At 51.0% G+C, this 16,234-nt stretch overlaps 1 protein-coding gene across 1 annotated transcript in view; it reads left to right on the top strand.

The window, feature by feature from the left end:
- Positions 1-53: 53 nt before the first annotated feature.
- The window catches only part of GYG2 (glycogenin 2), a 30,450-nt gene continuing 14,269 nt past the window's right edge, over positions 54-16,234 (top strand). The window contains exons 1-7 of the mRNA XM_040460149.1: positions 54-155; positions 993-1,157; positions 5,068-5,209; positions 11,691-11,865; positions 13,078-13,240; positions 13,967-14,093; positions 16,040-16,232. Of these exons, the coding sequence (XP_040316083.1) occupies positions 1,151-1,157; positions 5,068-5,209; positions 11,691-11,865; positions 13,078-13,240; positions 13,967-14,093; positions 16,040-16,232 (807 nt within the window). The 5' untranslated portion in view covers positions 54-155; positions 993-1,150. The remainder of the gene's footprint in view (positions 156-992; positions 1,158-5,067; positions 5,210-11,690; positions 11,866-13,077; positions 13,241-13,966; positions 14,094-16,039; positions 16,233-16,234) is intronic.

The following is a 16,234-nucleotide window of genomic DNA, read 5'->3' as shown; positions in this document are numbered from 1 at the left end:
GCGGCGGAGGTGGGGACCTGTGCCCCTGCGGCCGAGCGGGGGTGGGGCCTGGCTTCCGGCGAGCGGCCAATCGCGGGGCGCGGGCCGCGGGGCCTCCCAGCGCCTGCCCGGCCAGAGGCTGCCGGAGCGCAGGAGGTGTGGGGGGCGCGCAGAAGGTGTGAGGGGCGCGCGGCTGCGGGGGCTGGGCAGGGATCGGGGGAGGGGGCGCCGGGCCGCCGGAGTGCGCAGGAGGTGTGGAGGGCGCGCAGGAGGTGTGGGGGGCGCGCAGAAGGTATGGGGGGGCGGGACTGAGGGGGCTGGGCAGGGATCTGGGGAGGGGGCGCAGGGCTGCCGGAGTGCGCAGGAGGTGTGGGGGGGGGGGCGCGGGGCTGCGGGGTCCTGGGCAGGAGTCCGGGGAGGGTGTCTCCGGGTTGCTGGTGCGCTCGGGACGTGCGGGGGCGTGGAGGCCGCTGGGGCGTGGCGGGGACCGGGGCGGGGGACGCTGCGGGGGAGCCGAGGGACGAGGGGCGGGGTGGCGCACGCTGTGGGGGACCCGCAGGGAAGGAGGCGACTGGGGCGCGGGGCCCGGGTGGGGCCGAGGCCTCCGGGCGCTCGTAGGAGGGGCGGGGCGCGGCGGGGCCGCAGGTGACTCGGGAGCTCCGAGGGGTCTAGGGGCCCCCGGAGGGAGCGGGGGACACGGCGGAGGCTGGAGGGCGGAGGCTGGAGGGAGTGCCGGGCACGGCGGGGACGCTTCTGACACCCGGGCGGGCGGGCTAGGGCCATAGCGAGCCTGAGGGTGCCCCGGGGCGCAGAGGGGTCGCAGGTGACTCCGGGTCGAGGAAACAGGGTCGAGGGGAGCTTGGCTGGAGGACAGAGGCTGCCCACGAGCACGGACGAGGACGTGCAGGACACGGGGGTCGTGGAGGGGGCTCGGGTTCAGCAGGGCCCAGGGTCGGGGCGCGCGGGGCTGGGGCTGCAGCTGTGGGTATCTGGAGTGCAGCTGTCGCCTGCAGGCCTGGAGCTCCGCGCGGGTCCCCTGGAGACGACGACGACGACGACGACGACGAAGCCGCCTCTGCTAGGCCCTGCTCCAGCCGGCGGAGTCCTCCCGCGCGCCCAGGAGAGCCCAGGCGGTCAGCCTCACTGTGCTCCAGGCGACGAGCGCGGAACCATGCCGGGTGAGTGGGCGAAGGCTTTGCGTTCAGCCTCCCTGTTCCTTGTGGCACCTGTGAGACCCATCTGATCTGGAGAGACCGCCGCTGTGCCCCCACAGTCTCCCCAAGCCCCTCGACTCCCCAGTGCCACCCCAGTGTTTCCGAGCTTTCGCAGAGCCTGGTGCTGCCAGGTGGGCGGAGTTGGGGGGAGTCTCACCAGCGGGGAGGGGCCATTTATAGCACGGGCAGGGGGCTTGGAGACTCCCGAATTTTCCTCCTGTCAGTCGCGGCCCGGGGACTTCCAGTGGGGCTGGTTTCTTGGCCACAGGATTGCACTGTGTGGGGTTCTCAGCAACCGGGCGACAGATAGCAGGCTCGGGTCATCTCCCCGCACCGCAGCAGGCTTGGGGTGGCCGCCCGCCTGGGACTTAAGGCTGGGCCTGACCCCGAGGGCTCAGATCCAGCCCTTCGCACGTGGCCTTGGGTTTTGTGGACGTCAAACGTGGACACTTCAGGGAGCCACACAATTAGGTGATTAGCATGTGACGTTCGCGCCCCGAGAAAGATGCCTGTCCTCCTGCTGGCACAAAGCCACCTCCCCCCGTCTGGCACCAGACCAGACGTGACCGTGCATGAGCCCATTAGACAAAGAAAACAACAACAACAACATTACTTTTTATTCAGAGGTTGGTAAATCTGTGCTTTCCTCTATCCCTGGCCTTAGAAAGGAGAATTGTTGAGTGGGGACGCGGGACCGTGGTTCCCTGTGGTTCCCGCTGTTAAGAGTCTGTTCCCAGGAGGAGGAAAACAGGTCCTGTGTTGCAGGGAGAGGCCTGCGTTCCTGCCCAGGGGAAACCACCTTCCCGAAGCCGCTGGGGCCTGTGGATAATGGCAGCATTCAGTGAGAGGCGTTGGGACACATCCCGGTCAGCCCTGCAACGTGCTCCAAGACCCCAACTGTGGATTCCACATTTTCCTTGGGTGGGGGCGGGGGGGAACAGAAACCAGCTTTGAGTAAAAGCGGAGGGGGCGGGGGAGGGAGCCAGCCGGCTGTGTTATTTCGGAGGGGGGCGGATGGAAGACAGGTCAAGTGGAGGACAGGCCAGGAAGAGACACGGGTAAAAATAAACGGGTTTCTTCCAGACCCACTGGGAAACTCTCAGCTGCCACGTTCGTCCGGCTGAACTCGCTTTTGCAGGAATATCTGTTTCGGTTTTTTTTCTTAAGCCCGCATTGGCTGATGCCTTATGGAAACTTGGTCGGTGGTAGCTTCTTAAAAGCAGGACTGTGTGGGTGGGTGAATTCTCATCCTTGTCAAGGTGGAGACCCATTGGTCTGCGTTGCTTCCTCTGATGGGGGTCCTCCCCGTGAGTGATTTTGTGCACTCCTGTTAGCGGGATCACGAAGCTGTCCATCCTGAGCAGAATCAGGCCCGGGTCCTTGTGTCCAACCCGCTCAGTGGTCCCAGCCCCGGCTGTGACTTTTGTAGGAATCAGCGAACGAACTGCCTGTCCGCAGTGCGTCATTTGGGGTCCCCGGAGACCCCGTGCCTCACGAGGAAGCCGCTGATGTGTCCAATCCCGGTCGTTCTGAAACGTGAGATGGTTGGAAATCTAATTAATTGTTCTGGGCCTGACGGTTGCCTTAGGGACGGGGCAGCCGGGCTCCTGATCATCGAAAAGATCAATGAGTAGGAGTAACCTAGTTGGGTCTTTGTCGGGTCATGGTGTTACCTTGCGCTCGGACAGAATTTGACGTTCTTTTTTGGGTGCTATCCGAGCAAGCTTCGTTGGGGATTTTCTTTTCCTGTGAGGAAGGGTCACTGGGTGATTTCTCTGCTGCTTTTCCCCTGGGCTGGGTGTGCCATTACTGGACTCCTGTGCCAAATACCCTCGATGACATGTCTCAGATAACATACGTGTCTTTTCTCCTGGTCCTGGAGGCTGGGAGTCAGATCCGGGCGGGGCTGAGACTGGTTCTTCCTGTGGCCTCTCTTTTTCGTGTGCAGACCGTCTTGTCCCCGTGTCCTCATATGGTCGTCCCTCTGTGCCATTCTGTATCCTAAACTCCTCTTATAAGGACCTCAGTCCTGTGGGATCACGCCCACGCCCACCCTACTGACCTCATTTTACCTTAATCTCCTCTTCAAAGACCCCATCTCCAGATATATCCATATTCTGAGGTCCCAGGGGGGAGGAGTTTGTGTGAATTTGGCGGGGGGACGTAAGTCAGCTCATAACACCCATCGATTACATCAGGTACATTTATGTCCCTACGAAACGCTGCAAAACCAGTGTGTGCCGTGACCAGTGCTTGGACACTTTCGTGTTCTGTTCCACCCAGTACCTTATCTCGGGCCAGTTGAGCGACACTTGCCTCTTGTCTGCATGGCCATCCTGTCACAGGGCCATCCGTTCTGGTCCGGGGCTCTCTCTCGTCACCGTGAGGTCTCCGGGCGACCCCAGTCTTTGTTCCCATGTCTCAGACATCGCAGGGGTGTCTCCTCCGCCTTCCAGATAGATAGATATGATGGATGGGTGGATAGATGGATGGATTTATTGATGGATGGATGGATGGATAGATAGATAGATAATCATGTATGGACAGCTAGATAACACGTAGGTAGATGGGTATTTGGCGCCTAGAAAGTTGAGTTCTCAAGTGTGGGGTAAGACTCAAGCCACAGAGGAGACCGTGGAATTCGCCCAATCCTCTTAGCAGCAGCCACGTGTAGACGGGATCCTGTTGTCACAAGTGCACGTTGGAATGTAGCCCCATGGCATGTAAAGGTCAGGGAGGTGCCCCAAGAAACAGGCCTCGCTCAGAAGCTTGCTTTTGTCACGTTGTATTTACTGTGAATGTGAGTCCTTCAGGCCCTCCTTTGGGAGCCGCCAGTCCTGCTAGGAGGGGAGGGGAGGGGAGGGGAGGGGAGTAGAGGGCTCAGCTCGGCTCTCTGGCCTTGGAGAACCGAGGTCTGTGTGTTCGGGCCCCACGCCGCGTGCTGCGAATTTTAATTTCTGCAGACAGCACGGAGCCTGCCCAGGATTTCTTTACGCTGTTGTGTCTCTCCTGGCAACGCGCTCTGGGCGGACCAGGAACTGAGTCTGGAAGTCCCAGGAGACACGAACACCGGGAGGGACGCTGTACTTGGATTGCAAATGGCCCTCAATGGGATCTGCTGTTACTGTTTCCTCCTGTCCTGTCCACGCGTTGGGAAACCGGGCGTAGCTATTTTGTGGCGAGTCTCACGGGCATCTAGAATGTAGCTCGGATCATCGGACGGTGGCTGACTCGTTTCCATGTGCTCGGGCTCAGGATCAGATATTTGGAGCATCAGTACCTTATAATCATATTCTGCTGGGCTGTGCCTCACGGGTGGGGTCTCCTTACACTCCATGGGTGTCTGTGTGATTTTTTTTAGTTTTTTTTTTTTAATATTTACTTATTTTTCAGAAAGAGAGAGTGTGTGTGAGCAGGAGAGGGGCAGAGAGAGAGAGAGAGAGAAACACACAATGGGAAGCAGGCTCCAGGCTCTGAGCTGTCAGCACAGAGCCCCACGCGGGGCTCGAACTCAAGAACTGTGAGATCGTGACCTGAGCTAAAGTCGGACGCTCAACCGACTGAGCCCCCCAGACTCCCCTGTGTGTGTTTTGCAATGAAAAGGGACGTCAGGGAGCCCGACTGGGAAGCGTGTGACTCTTGATCTCAGGGGCGTGAGTTCAAGGTCCACGTGGGATGTACAGGTTATTAAAAAAATAATAAAGGAAAACATAAAAAAAAAACAAAGGATGTAAGGAAAGTGTTCCCAGGGAACGTTTGAGAAATATCGAGCAGTTTGCGATGATTCAGAGGCAGAGACAGGGCTGACCTCAAACCCGGCCACCTGGGGAGATGCCTCGGGACGTCACTCTGGTGTTTTTGTCCACGTCCACAGTGTTGGACCAGGCGTTTGTGACTCTGGCCACCAATGACACGTACTGCCAGGGCGCTCTGGTGCTGGGACAGTCGCTGAGGACGCAGCGGGCGACCAGGAAGCTGGTGGTTCTCATCACCTCACAGGTGTCCAGCCTGCTCAGGTAAGACGGGGAGATTCTCACGCGCTCGGCCGCTTCTGTGCTGCTGTGCAGGGACGCGAGGCCTCCGATGCTCGGGGAGGTGCGGGGGGTCCGGATCACAGGCCGTCACGGGGGGCGTGTGACTCTGGTACGCGCCAGTTGTGATCCACGTAGGCAGGTCTCCCAGAGGAAGATAAAGATGTCAGTTCGGGAGTCGGGGGATCCTCAGGCGGTTCTGCAGGAGCCTTGGGAGGGCGGAACGGGGCTCTGCTTCCCGATGAGTGCGTACGTGTCCCCGTGTTGCACGCGGATTTCCGGGCGTCTGTCTGCCGTGGTGGTGAGTGCGCGTCTGGGTACGGAGGAGAGCTCTGGGTTTCTCGTGGTGACTCTGGGAGAGAGAGGCTGGGGAGGGTCGGCCAGCAGGCCCAGGGATGTCACAACCAGGCGAGCCACGCGAGGGATGGCTGATCGAGAAGCCTCACGGTGCCTGATGGGTTGGTTGCTGTCGGTGCCCCTCTCTGGCCCCATGTTAGCAGCACCCCTTGGGCGGGCGTACCCAGCTGGGATCCCAGCCTGCACATCCACGCTGTGCCTGCCACCTGCTCCCCAGGACGAGCCACTGGGAGCGGTCGGGAGGTCGGCGGTGCACGAGGGTGGGGTTGATGGTCCCATGAAGGAGAGCGGAGGCGGTGGGGTGGGGGCGTTGCGGGCACACAGCACCAGCCCAGTAGAAACAGGACCCCCGCTTGGCCCACGGTCAGCGGACACAGTGTCTGTACAGGCAGGGACAAGGAAGCAGGTGCAGGTTCCTGCCTCGACGGGCCCCTGACGTGTGTCCTGGGAACAGGGGGTGCCCGTGCAGCGATCTGAACTGAGGCGCTCCATAGTCCGGGACCTTGAGATCACCACGCAAGGTTTGCCACGGGAGGCCGAGGACGATTCCAAGCTCAGATTGATCACGACGCCTTCACGGCCGTGGGCGCGTGCTCGCGAGTGCAGACACGTGAGCTCCTCAGACGTCTTGGTTCTGTACAGCGGGTTGTGCATTCGCACCCGAGCGTGGGGAGGCTCCCGTTTGTGCAGACGCGCATAGGGGTGTCACCACACGGTCACGAATGGTGCTCGTTTGCGTGGGCAACCCCGCGTTCCTTCTGGGTGCTTTCCGGGTGACCCCGGTCATGACTCCAGGAGCAGATCCCATGACTGCCCATTTTTCCTTGGCTACGTTTGCTTCTAATAAAGAGAATTCTCTTTTTTCTTCACCTTCCTACTAAAGAGAATTGTCTTGAAGGTGACTGTTGTAAGAACAGACTTGTGTGAATTCAGGTGTATAATATAGTTGTTAAACATGTCCATACAGGATCCGGGGCTCCTCGTGACAGGTGCCCTCCTTCGTGCTTGTCACCTGTTCCCCAACCCCCACCCCTCCTCCTCTATCTGATATATTTATTTGATAAAGGATGGACAGATGGATTGGATCACACGTACAAGGAACGAAAAGGAGAGGCGATCAGAGGGTTTTTCCGAGTGCAAGGATCCAGGCAAGAGACGCTATCTAATCAAGTGGAGAACTCACACGTTACATAATACCGCTCAAGCCCCTGCACCAACGATCCCTATACAAAGCACATAAAAATAAAACCTATCTGATACACAGGCAAATGGAAATAACCATAGAGGGAGAGTCTTTTCATAGCGTTTTGCTGGTTTTTAACTCACAAAGCAGACATGTAAGTAAGTTGATCTAATGAATAAAGCATAAGGTATCTCTTAAACGTTACGCATTCTATAAACAATGGTCCTTTTTCTCATCTGCCACGGACCACTTAGAAAAATTGATTTTATACTCACGGCACAAGGAGGCATTTAATGTGTTACTTGGCGCAGGAATTGGATGTTATGTCCTTTGACTGTAATGTGATAAACGTAGACATTAAGAGCAAAACACATTTAAAAAACAGCATTACCCTCAGACATTTTAAATCAGAAATTCTCTCCTTGGGATTCTGCTTCCTCTCTCTCTCTCCCTTTCTCTCTCTCTGCCCCTCCCCGGTTGGTGCTCTCTCTGTCTTTTTCAAAATAAATAAATAAACTTAAAAAAAAATGGAATCTTAAAAAAGAATGCTAGAAGGCATAGAAAACATTGCTACCCAGTACCTGGGGGTGGGGAACAGAGACTTATCAGTTAGAAGGTCCTGTGACTGGGCAGTTGATCAAGGACGTTCTGTTACGTTGGCCACAAGAAATTAATTTCCATGTGATAGGAACTATCTCAGAACCTAGGGGGGGAAATGAACGAGTTCATGTATTTTAACAAACCGTCCTAAGCTTGAGACCCCAAGGTGATTTACAGAGAAAGGCAGTGATCCAGTCCTTTTAATATAAAGTTAAACGTGTACCAGGATGAAATCCAGATGAGGAAGTGTAACATTTTTAAAAATGTAGACAAATCTTAGAAGTCGGTAGATCAGGGTGCCTTGGCTCGGGCACTACTGCCATTTGGGGCTGGATGTCTGTCTGTTGTGGAGTGTCTTGTGCATTGTTGGGTGCTGACCAGCATCTCTGGTCTCCATTTGGGATATGCCGGTAGAGTCACCACCCACGACCCTCCCTGCGGTGGTCGGAAAGACACGTGTCTCCAGACACTGATATGATGGATGGGCCATTCATCCGAAAGCTGGGAAAACCATTCTAAATTAAATCAGAGGCTGAGAGCCAGACCTCTGTTGGTCAGAAATACCATGTGTAAACGTGAAAGATCAAACAAATAAACTAAGGGGCACATTAAGGAGATCTGCGGTGGGGACGAGGCTTGTTGTCTGTATCATGTTCAAGGAAGTCTTACAAACAGGACGCACAGACGGACAGGTGGACGTAACAGGGATTGAGGGTGGGAAGCATCACTGTATTTTTGGAGGATACTTATAACCAGAGAGGTTAGGCTCGGTTGGGATTAAGATGGAAAACGTGGGGTACTTCCTGGTTGCCTACTGTCCCATCAGTTGCCCCGGTGATTGGGGACCGTCGTATTTTTTTTAGAGAGAACAGTCCTCTGTTTTTTAGAGAGAACAGCCAAAAATATTCAGAAACGTTCAGTAACCCTGGGAAGGTCCAGTGTTGCAGAACCATGACACGGTTTGCAGGCGTTGGGAGAGCTGAGGAACGGTGCCCTGTGGTCCAGAAGACAGACAGTGACAGGTGACCGCGAGGGACCAAGGGTGTGAGTATGGGGACCACCACTCTGCTTTTGTCCGCTGTAGGGTCCAAGTGCAGAGTGGAGTCATCTTTCTGCACAGAAACAAACCCAGGAGCACGTGCTCGGAGCTTCAAACAAATTGTATTCGTGACACTCAACTCCAAGACCAGGGATTTATTTTGAGAAAACAAGCAGAACTGAACAAAAGAATTCAAGGACATGATACCAGCATCTATTTGGAGCAACACTGAGTGATGCTTTTTTTGCCCTCCACCCTCCTGGCTCCCGGATCTTTACACAACCCTGAGGATGCCATAAATTCCATAAATAACTGGGCTAAAAGCAAGGGGAACTTGGCATTGAAATAGCACTCTTTCAGACACGTAGGTACTTTCAATACTGTTCAGTGAAGCACACAAGAAAACATAAGGCACGAGCGTAAAAGCTGGTACGGGATACAACGGATCGACTGGGAAATGCCAACACCTGCCTAATAATGGAAATTTCAAAAGGAGAAAAAGAATGGATTGTAGGGAGGAACTCATCTCCTATTTCCGCTTTGAGAAAGGATTTTAGGTTGTGAATGCCCCCTGAGCGTTGAGCACATGAATGAACCCAGCAAAGAGCGGAGAAAGGCCCTAAGTGCACTTGAGCATCCGTCAGGTTGAGACAGTGGATGTCTCACATTCTCTGGAGCACAAAGTACTTGTGGAATGGGATTTCTCAATTCGGCCACATTAATGCAGTTCGAAAGCAAAATAAAGATGTACCAAATACGTAAAAGCTTAATAATTCTACCCCTCAAAGACCTTTTGAGAACATAATTACTTCAGGATGTACTCAACCAGAATGAACTATGAATCCAGGCAGGAACTTGTAATATAAGAAGCATTGCTAAACAAATCAAGAAGTAGAACTCGGATTGAATTGTAAATGCATTGTGCATAATTATGAAAATAGTCTGGGATTTACACTCCACAACAAGGTGATTGTGGAGTGCAGTGGGGAGGGACAGAAGTGAACATCAGGTGATGTCCTTGCCTCTTCTGGGGTGAACATACAGATGCCGACTCTCTTTACGTTTGGTAGAAAAAATATTTTTAAAAGAATTTTAAATGTTTTATTTTTGAGAGAGAGAGAGAGACCGTGCACGAGCTGGGGAGGGCCAGAGAGGGGGGAGACACAGAATCTGAAGCAGGCTCCAGGCTCCGAGCTGTCAGCATAGAGTCCAATGTGAGGCTCAAACTCATGAACCATGCGATCATGACCTGAGCTGAAGTTGGATGCTCAGCCTACTGAGCCACCAAGGTGCCCCAGAAAATATAAGTTCAAATATATGTGTTGACAGTCTGAGGATGGTAACCACCAGAAGACTATAAAGGGTATGTATGCTTCCCAAGCATTAATGGAAAAATGCACGGAATGGAAAAAAAAAAATCGAATCCATGCAGTGGAAGGTGGGAAAGGATTAGAAAGAAGAAGAAAGTATGATAAATGTAAAAAAAAAAAGGGGGGGTGGAGAATAAAATTGCAGGACTCAGTAAGAATATGTCAATGATGATACTAAAGGTGAATGGGTTAAAAACCCCTTTTAAGGGAGAGAGACTACCACCAGGGGAAAATAAACATAAAATCCAGCCATATCCTGGATGTGTACAGGAGGCACCTTCAACAGCAACACAAAATGTGGAAAAGAAAGGATGTGCTTGATATTAGATGATTCTGTTCTCATCCAGGACCCTGCATTAATTATCACATCTGCCCTTGTGACTTCCCGTCTATCACATTTTTTTTTTTCTTTCCTTATGTGTCCTGATCTTGACATTTTCAAATAGTACTGGTCAGTTATATTATAGAATTCCTTTCAGCTTGGGTTTGTCCAGTATTTTCTCGTAAGGAGAGGTTAGGCATTTTTGGCAAAAAAAAAAAAAAAAAAAAAAAAAAAAGTCTGCAGGAGTGATGTACCTCTTTTAGGGCATCCTATCAAGGAGTATGTGATGTGGCTGTGTCCTGTTAGGGTGATATTAACCTTGGTCACATGGATAAGGTTCTATCTGTGGGGTTATGATTTTTGTCTTTGTAATTGATAAATATCTTGGGGAGATACATTCAGACTATGAAAACATGCTGCTGCTTCTCAAAACCTTCACCCATTGATTTTAGCATCCATCGGAGAACCTTGTCAACAGCAATTACTACTGCAGTGTTAGCCTAATGGTGATTTTATCTTCTTTTCTTGTTTACAAATGTTATTTTATTTATTGTGAGAGAGAGGGAGAGAGGGTATGCATACAAGTAAGGGAGAGGCCAGAAAGAGAGGGAGAGGGAGAGAGAGAGAGAGAGAGAGAGGCTGAAGCAGGTTCCACGCTGTCAGCACAGAGCTTGATGCGGGGCTCGACCTCACCATCTGTGAGCCAACATCAAGAGGAGGATGCTTACCTGAACCACCCAGCCACCCCCAGTGGTGATTTTCTATTTCCCTCATTCCTAATACATTTATTATTTGGAATTCTTCTGCTAGTCCTTCTTTCCCATTTACTTATCTATTAATTAGCATATTAATACTAATATTATGATATTAATATATTTTTGATACTAATATTAATACTAATATTGACCCATGAAGATTCATTTTATACTTTGGGTTTCTTATTTGTTTTCCTGTTCACAGTGCTTCCAGCTTGGGCATGGGTAACTCTCCTGATTGGCTCCCTGTATCCTTTTGACCTTCCACCATCCTTTTTCTAGGTCTTCCTTAATTCTTTGCATCCCCAAACATTCTGGTCTATGATGAAGTAGAACATAAGCAAAAAAATAAGTTAATGGAATAGAGGGAAATTTCATTTTGACAAAATGTCTTTCAACATTTGAGTGTTGAACTTGTATGCAACCAACAATGTAGGTTTTGAATACATAAAATACAAGCAAAAAGTAAATACATAAAATGAAAAAAATAAAAAATGATCATAAAACAAAAACTGATAGAGATTGTCTGTATCTGCTCAGCATTCCTTCCCACAGCACCCACATTTTCCTAAGAGAATTGCCTTCTTAAGGGATGACCAGAATCAGTCTAAGACAATTTTGTATAGTTGTCAAGCTTTTTAAGTTTGCGTAAGGCTTAAGCATGAGTGGGAAGTATACAAAACTCCATGGCAAAAATAAAGCCTGAACACAAAGATTGCTTGGGGTTTTGGATCCATGCTCCGTTTTGTGAGTAGCAAAGGGGTGTCATCTTGAAGGGATAGCATGTTCTGTGTTGAATAGTCCCTTGCTCTCCTAGTATTTGGTGTGGCTCTTTTCCAGGGTTATCCTGTCGAAGGTGTTTGATGAGGTGATCGAGGTGAACCTGATGGAGAGTGCAGACTACATCCACCTGGCCTTTCTGAAGAGGCCTGAGCTTGGGGTCACCCTCACCAAGCTTCACTGTTGGACCCTCACCCATTACAGCAAGTGCGTCTTCCTGGATGCAGATACTCTGGTGAGTACGGGGGGACAGCGAGGAACCCCTCAAAGACCCCTTTGAAGTAGCCTGCTGGTTCTTACTGCTGGGTCCCCACCTCCATCTCTGTCACCAGCATTGACATTCAGCGCATCGGGACCAGGTATAACACAGCACTTGCACTGCCGTAGTCCCCGTTCGGGACACTAAGGGACTTGAAGCCATGCTCCTTCCCTAGGAGGGATTTCTTTTTTTTAATGTTTATTTATTTTTGAGACAGAGAGAGACAGAGCATGAACGGGGGAGGGTCAGAGAGAGAGGGAGACACAGAATCTGAAACAGGCTCCAGGCTCTGAGCTGTCAGCACAGAGCCCGATGCGGGGCTTGAACTCACAGACTGTGAGATCATGACCCGGACTGAAGTCGGACGCTTAACCAACCAAGCCACCCAGGCGCCCTGCTAGGAGGGATTTCTAATCACATCGTTTCATCTACACGAAATCGAATAATTAGAAAAAAGTATTTTGCCTTGATTGTATATTGAAATGCATAGTCCCAATGGGACTGGAACAGCTGGCTTCTTAGGCTGTGGCTCCCTCTTTTGTCATTTAGGGTAGTGACCCAAAGGGTGGGAGCCTATGTTGGCTGCCTTCAAAACCAGCCATTGGAAAGCTAAAGCGTGACAGGGAGTTGGGATGTCGCCAGTCCATTGTACGTCGTCTTGGTGGGGCAAAAGCATCTCTATGGGAAGACGGGGAGGTGCCAAGGAAAATAAGACCCGTAGCAACATGGGAGTAAGCTCTTCCTTTTCCAAGCGGAGCACAATTTAGAAAGGCAATGGGTGTTGGAGGGATTAATCTGGAATTAATAGTTAAGCTCTGGAAGGCAACATCACGTTGACTTGGAAACCTCTCCGTTCACGGGTTTGCAGAGTTTCATTGGCCACCTTTGCTGGATTAAAGAGGATATTCAGGTGGGCAAGCTCTACACGGGATTTTAAAAACCTTGAGAAAATAATGTCGTCTCAGAGATGGTGTTACCTCAGGCGCCTGAAATGAGCCGGAGAGCAGTGTTACTCATAATGCTCTCCTGTGTCTCTTGTAAGCCTAACAGAAGAGTCGGTCAAAAAACACGCACGGGTTTCCAGTCGCTGGACATAGTCTGCCCATCCTTAAGTGTCTGGCGTTTTCACCCGCATCCCAGAGGTAAGAGATGTGTGGCCACACGGTTTCCCATGCTGTGTTTTGCCAGGTGCTGTCCAATATCGATGAGCTGTTTGACAGAGTGGAGTTTTCCGCAGCCCCGGATCCCGGGTGGCCGGACTGCTTCAACAGCGGCGTCTTCGTCTTCCAACCATCTCTTGAGACGCACGGCCTCTTGCTGCGACATGCCATGGACCACGGCAGCTTTGATGGTAAGCGAGGGAAGCCGGACGTGGGTGGAAGAGAACGGGGCTCTTCCCCGGAGCCATATCCCTGCCTCATGCTCACCTTCCCCCAGATATGTGAATGGCAAATCGAAGTGAGTTAAAGACGGGTGTGGAAGAATAGGGCCAGGCAGGGTGTTAGGAATTAGTGAAGTCAGTCAGTAAATACGCAACGTAGAAAAGCATTGAAAACATCCGCAGTGAGTAGGAAGGAAGGGTTCCCAATCCTGACCATACAGGAGGTAAGCCTTGGTTGGCCAGCCCCTGGAGTAGAATGAAGTGACCCAGAGAGAAGCCGATATTTGGCTGGAACAGGCTTTAATAGAGGGGGAGTGTGCTACGACTGTTGTCACGTAAAAGAAAACACAAGACTGATCGAGAATCCTGTCTGGGTACGGGCCAGGAGTTGCCCACCAGGCAAACATGGTTAAAGGAAGAAGTGTTGCTACCAGATGGGGTTCGTTGTGGGCAAGATGGAGAATTCTGGAGACAACGTGTGAGTTTATTATCAATGGTCTAGGTTATGGGTGGAGAATTTTGGAGACAATATGCGGTGTTAAGATTAACGGTGTGGGCGACCACTCCCTTTTGAGACGACCGGTCGTGTTGTAGTGGGCAGAGAGGAGACACCTAATGGGACCTCGTGGGTTGGTGTGTATATTAAGCCCTTCAAGCGCGTCTTGAATTCTCTCCGAGCGCTCTTCTGTCATCTAGGAGCAGATCAAGGCTTACTGAACAGTTTCTTCAGTAGCTGGTCCACGGCAGACATCCACAAGCACTTACCGTTCATCTACAACTTGAGCAGTAACACGGCATACACCTACAGCCCCGCCTTCAAACGGTAAGTTCTCTGTGTTCTAGATCCTTCTAGAGCAGCTGCTTTCCGGCAACCCTGTCTCTAGAATCTTTATCAGCTTTTGGCATTTGGGTTAAAAAAATCAGATCCTGGGGTGCCTGGGTGGCTCAGTCAGTTGAGCATCTGACCGGCTCAGGTCATGATCTCGCGGTCCGTGAGTTTGAGCCCCGCCGTCGGGCTCTGTGCTGACAGCTGGGAGCCTGGAGCCTGCTTCGGATTCTGTGTCTCCCTCTCTCTCTGCCCCTCCCCAATTCATGCTTTGCCTCTCTCTCTCTGTCAAAAATGAATAAACATTTAAAAAAATTAAAAAATATTAGATCCTCCTTCCATTTGCCTTTTGTAATTATAAGTTATAGGAAGTCAAGGCAGGGAGTTTTAATGGTAGTGGTTCTCAAAGTGTGGTCCGAGGAACCCCCAAGGGGTTCCCCACAGTTCTTTTTAATGTCTGCAAAGTCAAAATGACTCGAAAAATAATTCTAAGATATAAAAAAATAAAAATAATTCTAAGATGTTATTTTTTTCTTTTCTTCTCACTTTTTCATGAGCGTATAGGAGTTTTACAGACACTCTATGATGTAATAAAAAATGCACTGAAAAACAAAAAAAAACCAAAAACAGTGTCCTGAATGCACACAGATATAAGAAGCTGGCTGTTTCCTCTTGGGATGGTCCATGAAAATACAGTTATTTTTCATGAAAAAAGTATGAAATGAACATCAACATCTCAGGGGGTGATTGATTTCTAATGAATTGATTAAATCTGTTTTCAGATTCCTCAGTTTTAATTTCCATTGCGATAAATATGTACAGATAGAATCCACGTGAAAAAATCTAAGCTTTTTTAACAGGGGCCAGACTGCCTCCAAGGGGCAGAAATTGGTCCTTGGGGAGTGCAAACATCCTATTCTTTTTAATGTATAAACCAGAGATGTGCATGCGGAACACGCATTACAGTGCAAATATAGTATTAAAATTTCATGGGAAGACGGATATGGAAAAAATGTTTTAAAATGTTGAGAGGAGATGGGGTGCCTGGGTGGCTCAGTCCGTTAAGCGTCCAACTCCGACTCAGGTCATGATCTCACCGTTTCCGAGTTCAAGCCCCATGTCGGGCTCTGTGCTGACACCTTGGAGCCGGGAGCCTGCTTCGGATTCTGTGTCTCCCTCTCTCTCTGCCCCTCCCCCGCTCGTGCTCTGTGTCTCTCTCTCAAAAATAAATAGACATCAAAAAAAATTTTTTTAGGGGCGCCTGGGTGGTTCAGTCGGTTAAGCGGCCGACTTCGGCTCAGGCCACGATCTCGCAAGATCTCGCGTGATCTCGCGTGAGTTCGAGCCCCGCGTCGGGCTCTGTGCTGACCGCTCAGAGCCTGGAGCCCGTTTCAGATTCTGTGTCTCCCTCTCTCTGACCCTCCCCAGTTCATGCTCTGTCTCTCTCTGTCTCAAAAATAAATAAAACATTAAAAAAAATTTTTTTTTAATAAAAAAAAAGGTTGAGAGGAGAAAATCCACAATCTTGAGAGGAGAGAAGTCAATTTTCTCATCTGGATCCTGTGCCATCTTCTATAAAAGTGATTTTGGTTTTGATCCCTACTGGTTTGAGGAGCTGATGCTTTGGGCTACATCCCGCAGTATCTACCTTTATAAGGTTCTCGACTGATTCTTCTGCTTTGGGGGGAATACCCCAGTGGGTTATGATTATGTTCCTTGGTATGTAGAAAACCAAATACTGCAAATGCTGAGTGTTTAAACCGTTATCTTTAAGGAAACCTAAGTGTGGGTCCAATTAGAAGGGTTGAGACAGGTGTTTACTTGCTGCTGTCTTTGACGTGTATCATGGCCGCGTGATGCTTTCCGTGTGTGTGTGTGTGTGTGTGTGTGTGTGTGTGGTCACTTCCAAGTGGAAAGTGGAATGCTGTGTGTTTCCTCCTCAGATTCGGCTCGAGTGCAAAGGTCGTGCACTTTCTGGGACCCACAAAGCCGTGGAACTATAAGTACAATCCGCAGACGGGCTCGGTGTTGGAGGACGGCTCCGGGTTGGGGACCCAGCACCAGACGTCCTTCCTCAACCTGTGGTGGACAGTCTACCAGCACAGCGTCCTGCCTCTTTACGAGAGCTTCCGGGATGC

This window comes from Herpailurus yagouaroundi, unplaced genomic scaffold (genome assembly GCF_014898765.1).
Source record: "Herpailurus yagouaroundi ecotype Mexico unplaced genomic scaffold, PumYag 248, whole genome shotgun sequence".
Classification (NCBI taxonomy): domain Eukaryota; kingdom Metazoa; phylum Chordata; class Mammalia; order Carnivora; family Felidae; genus Herpailurus; species Herpailurus yagouaroundi.
The sequence above is the reverse complement of the archived record's forward strand: the minus strand, read 5'-3'. Positions and strand labels throughout refer to the sequence as shown.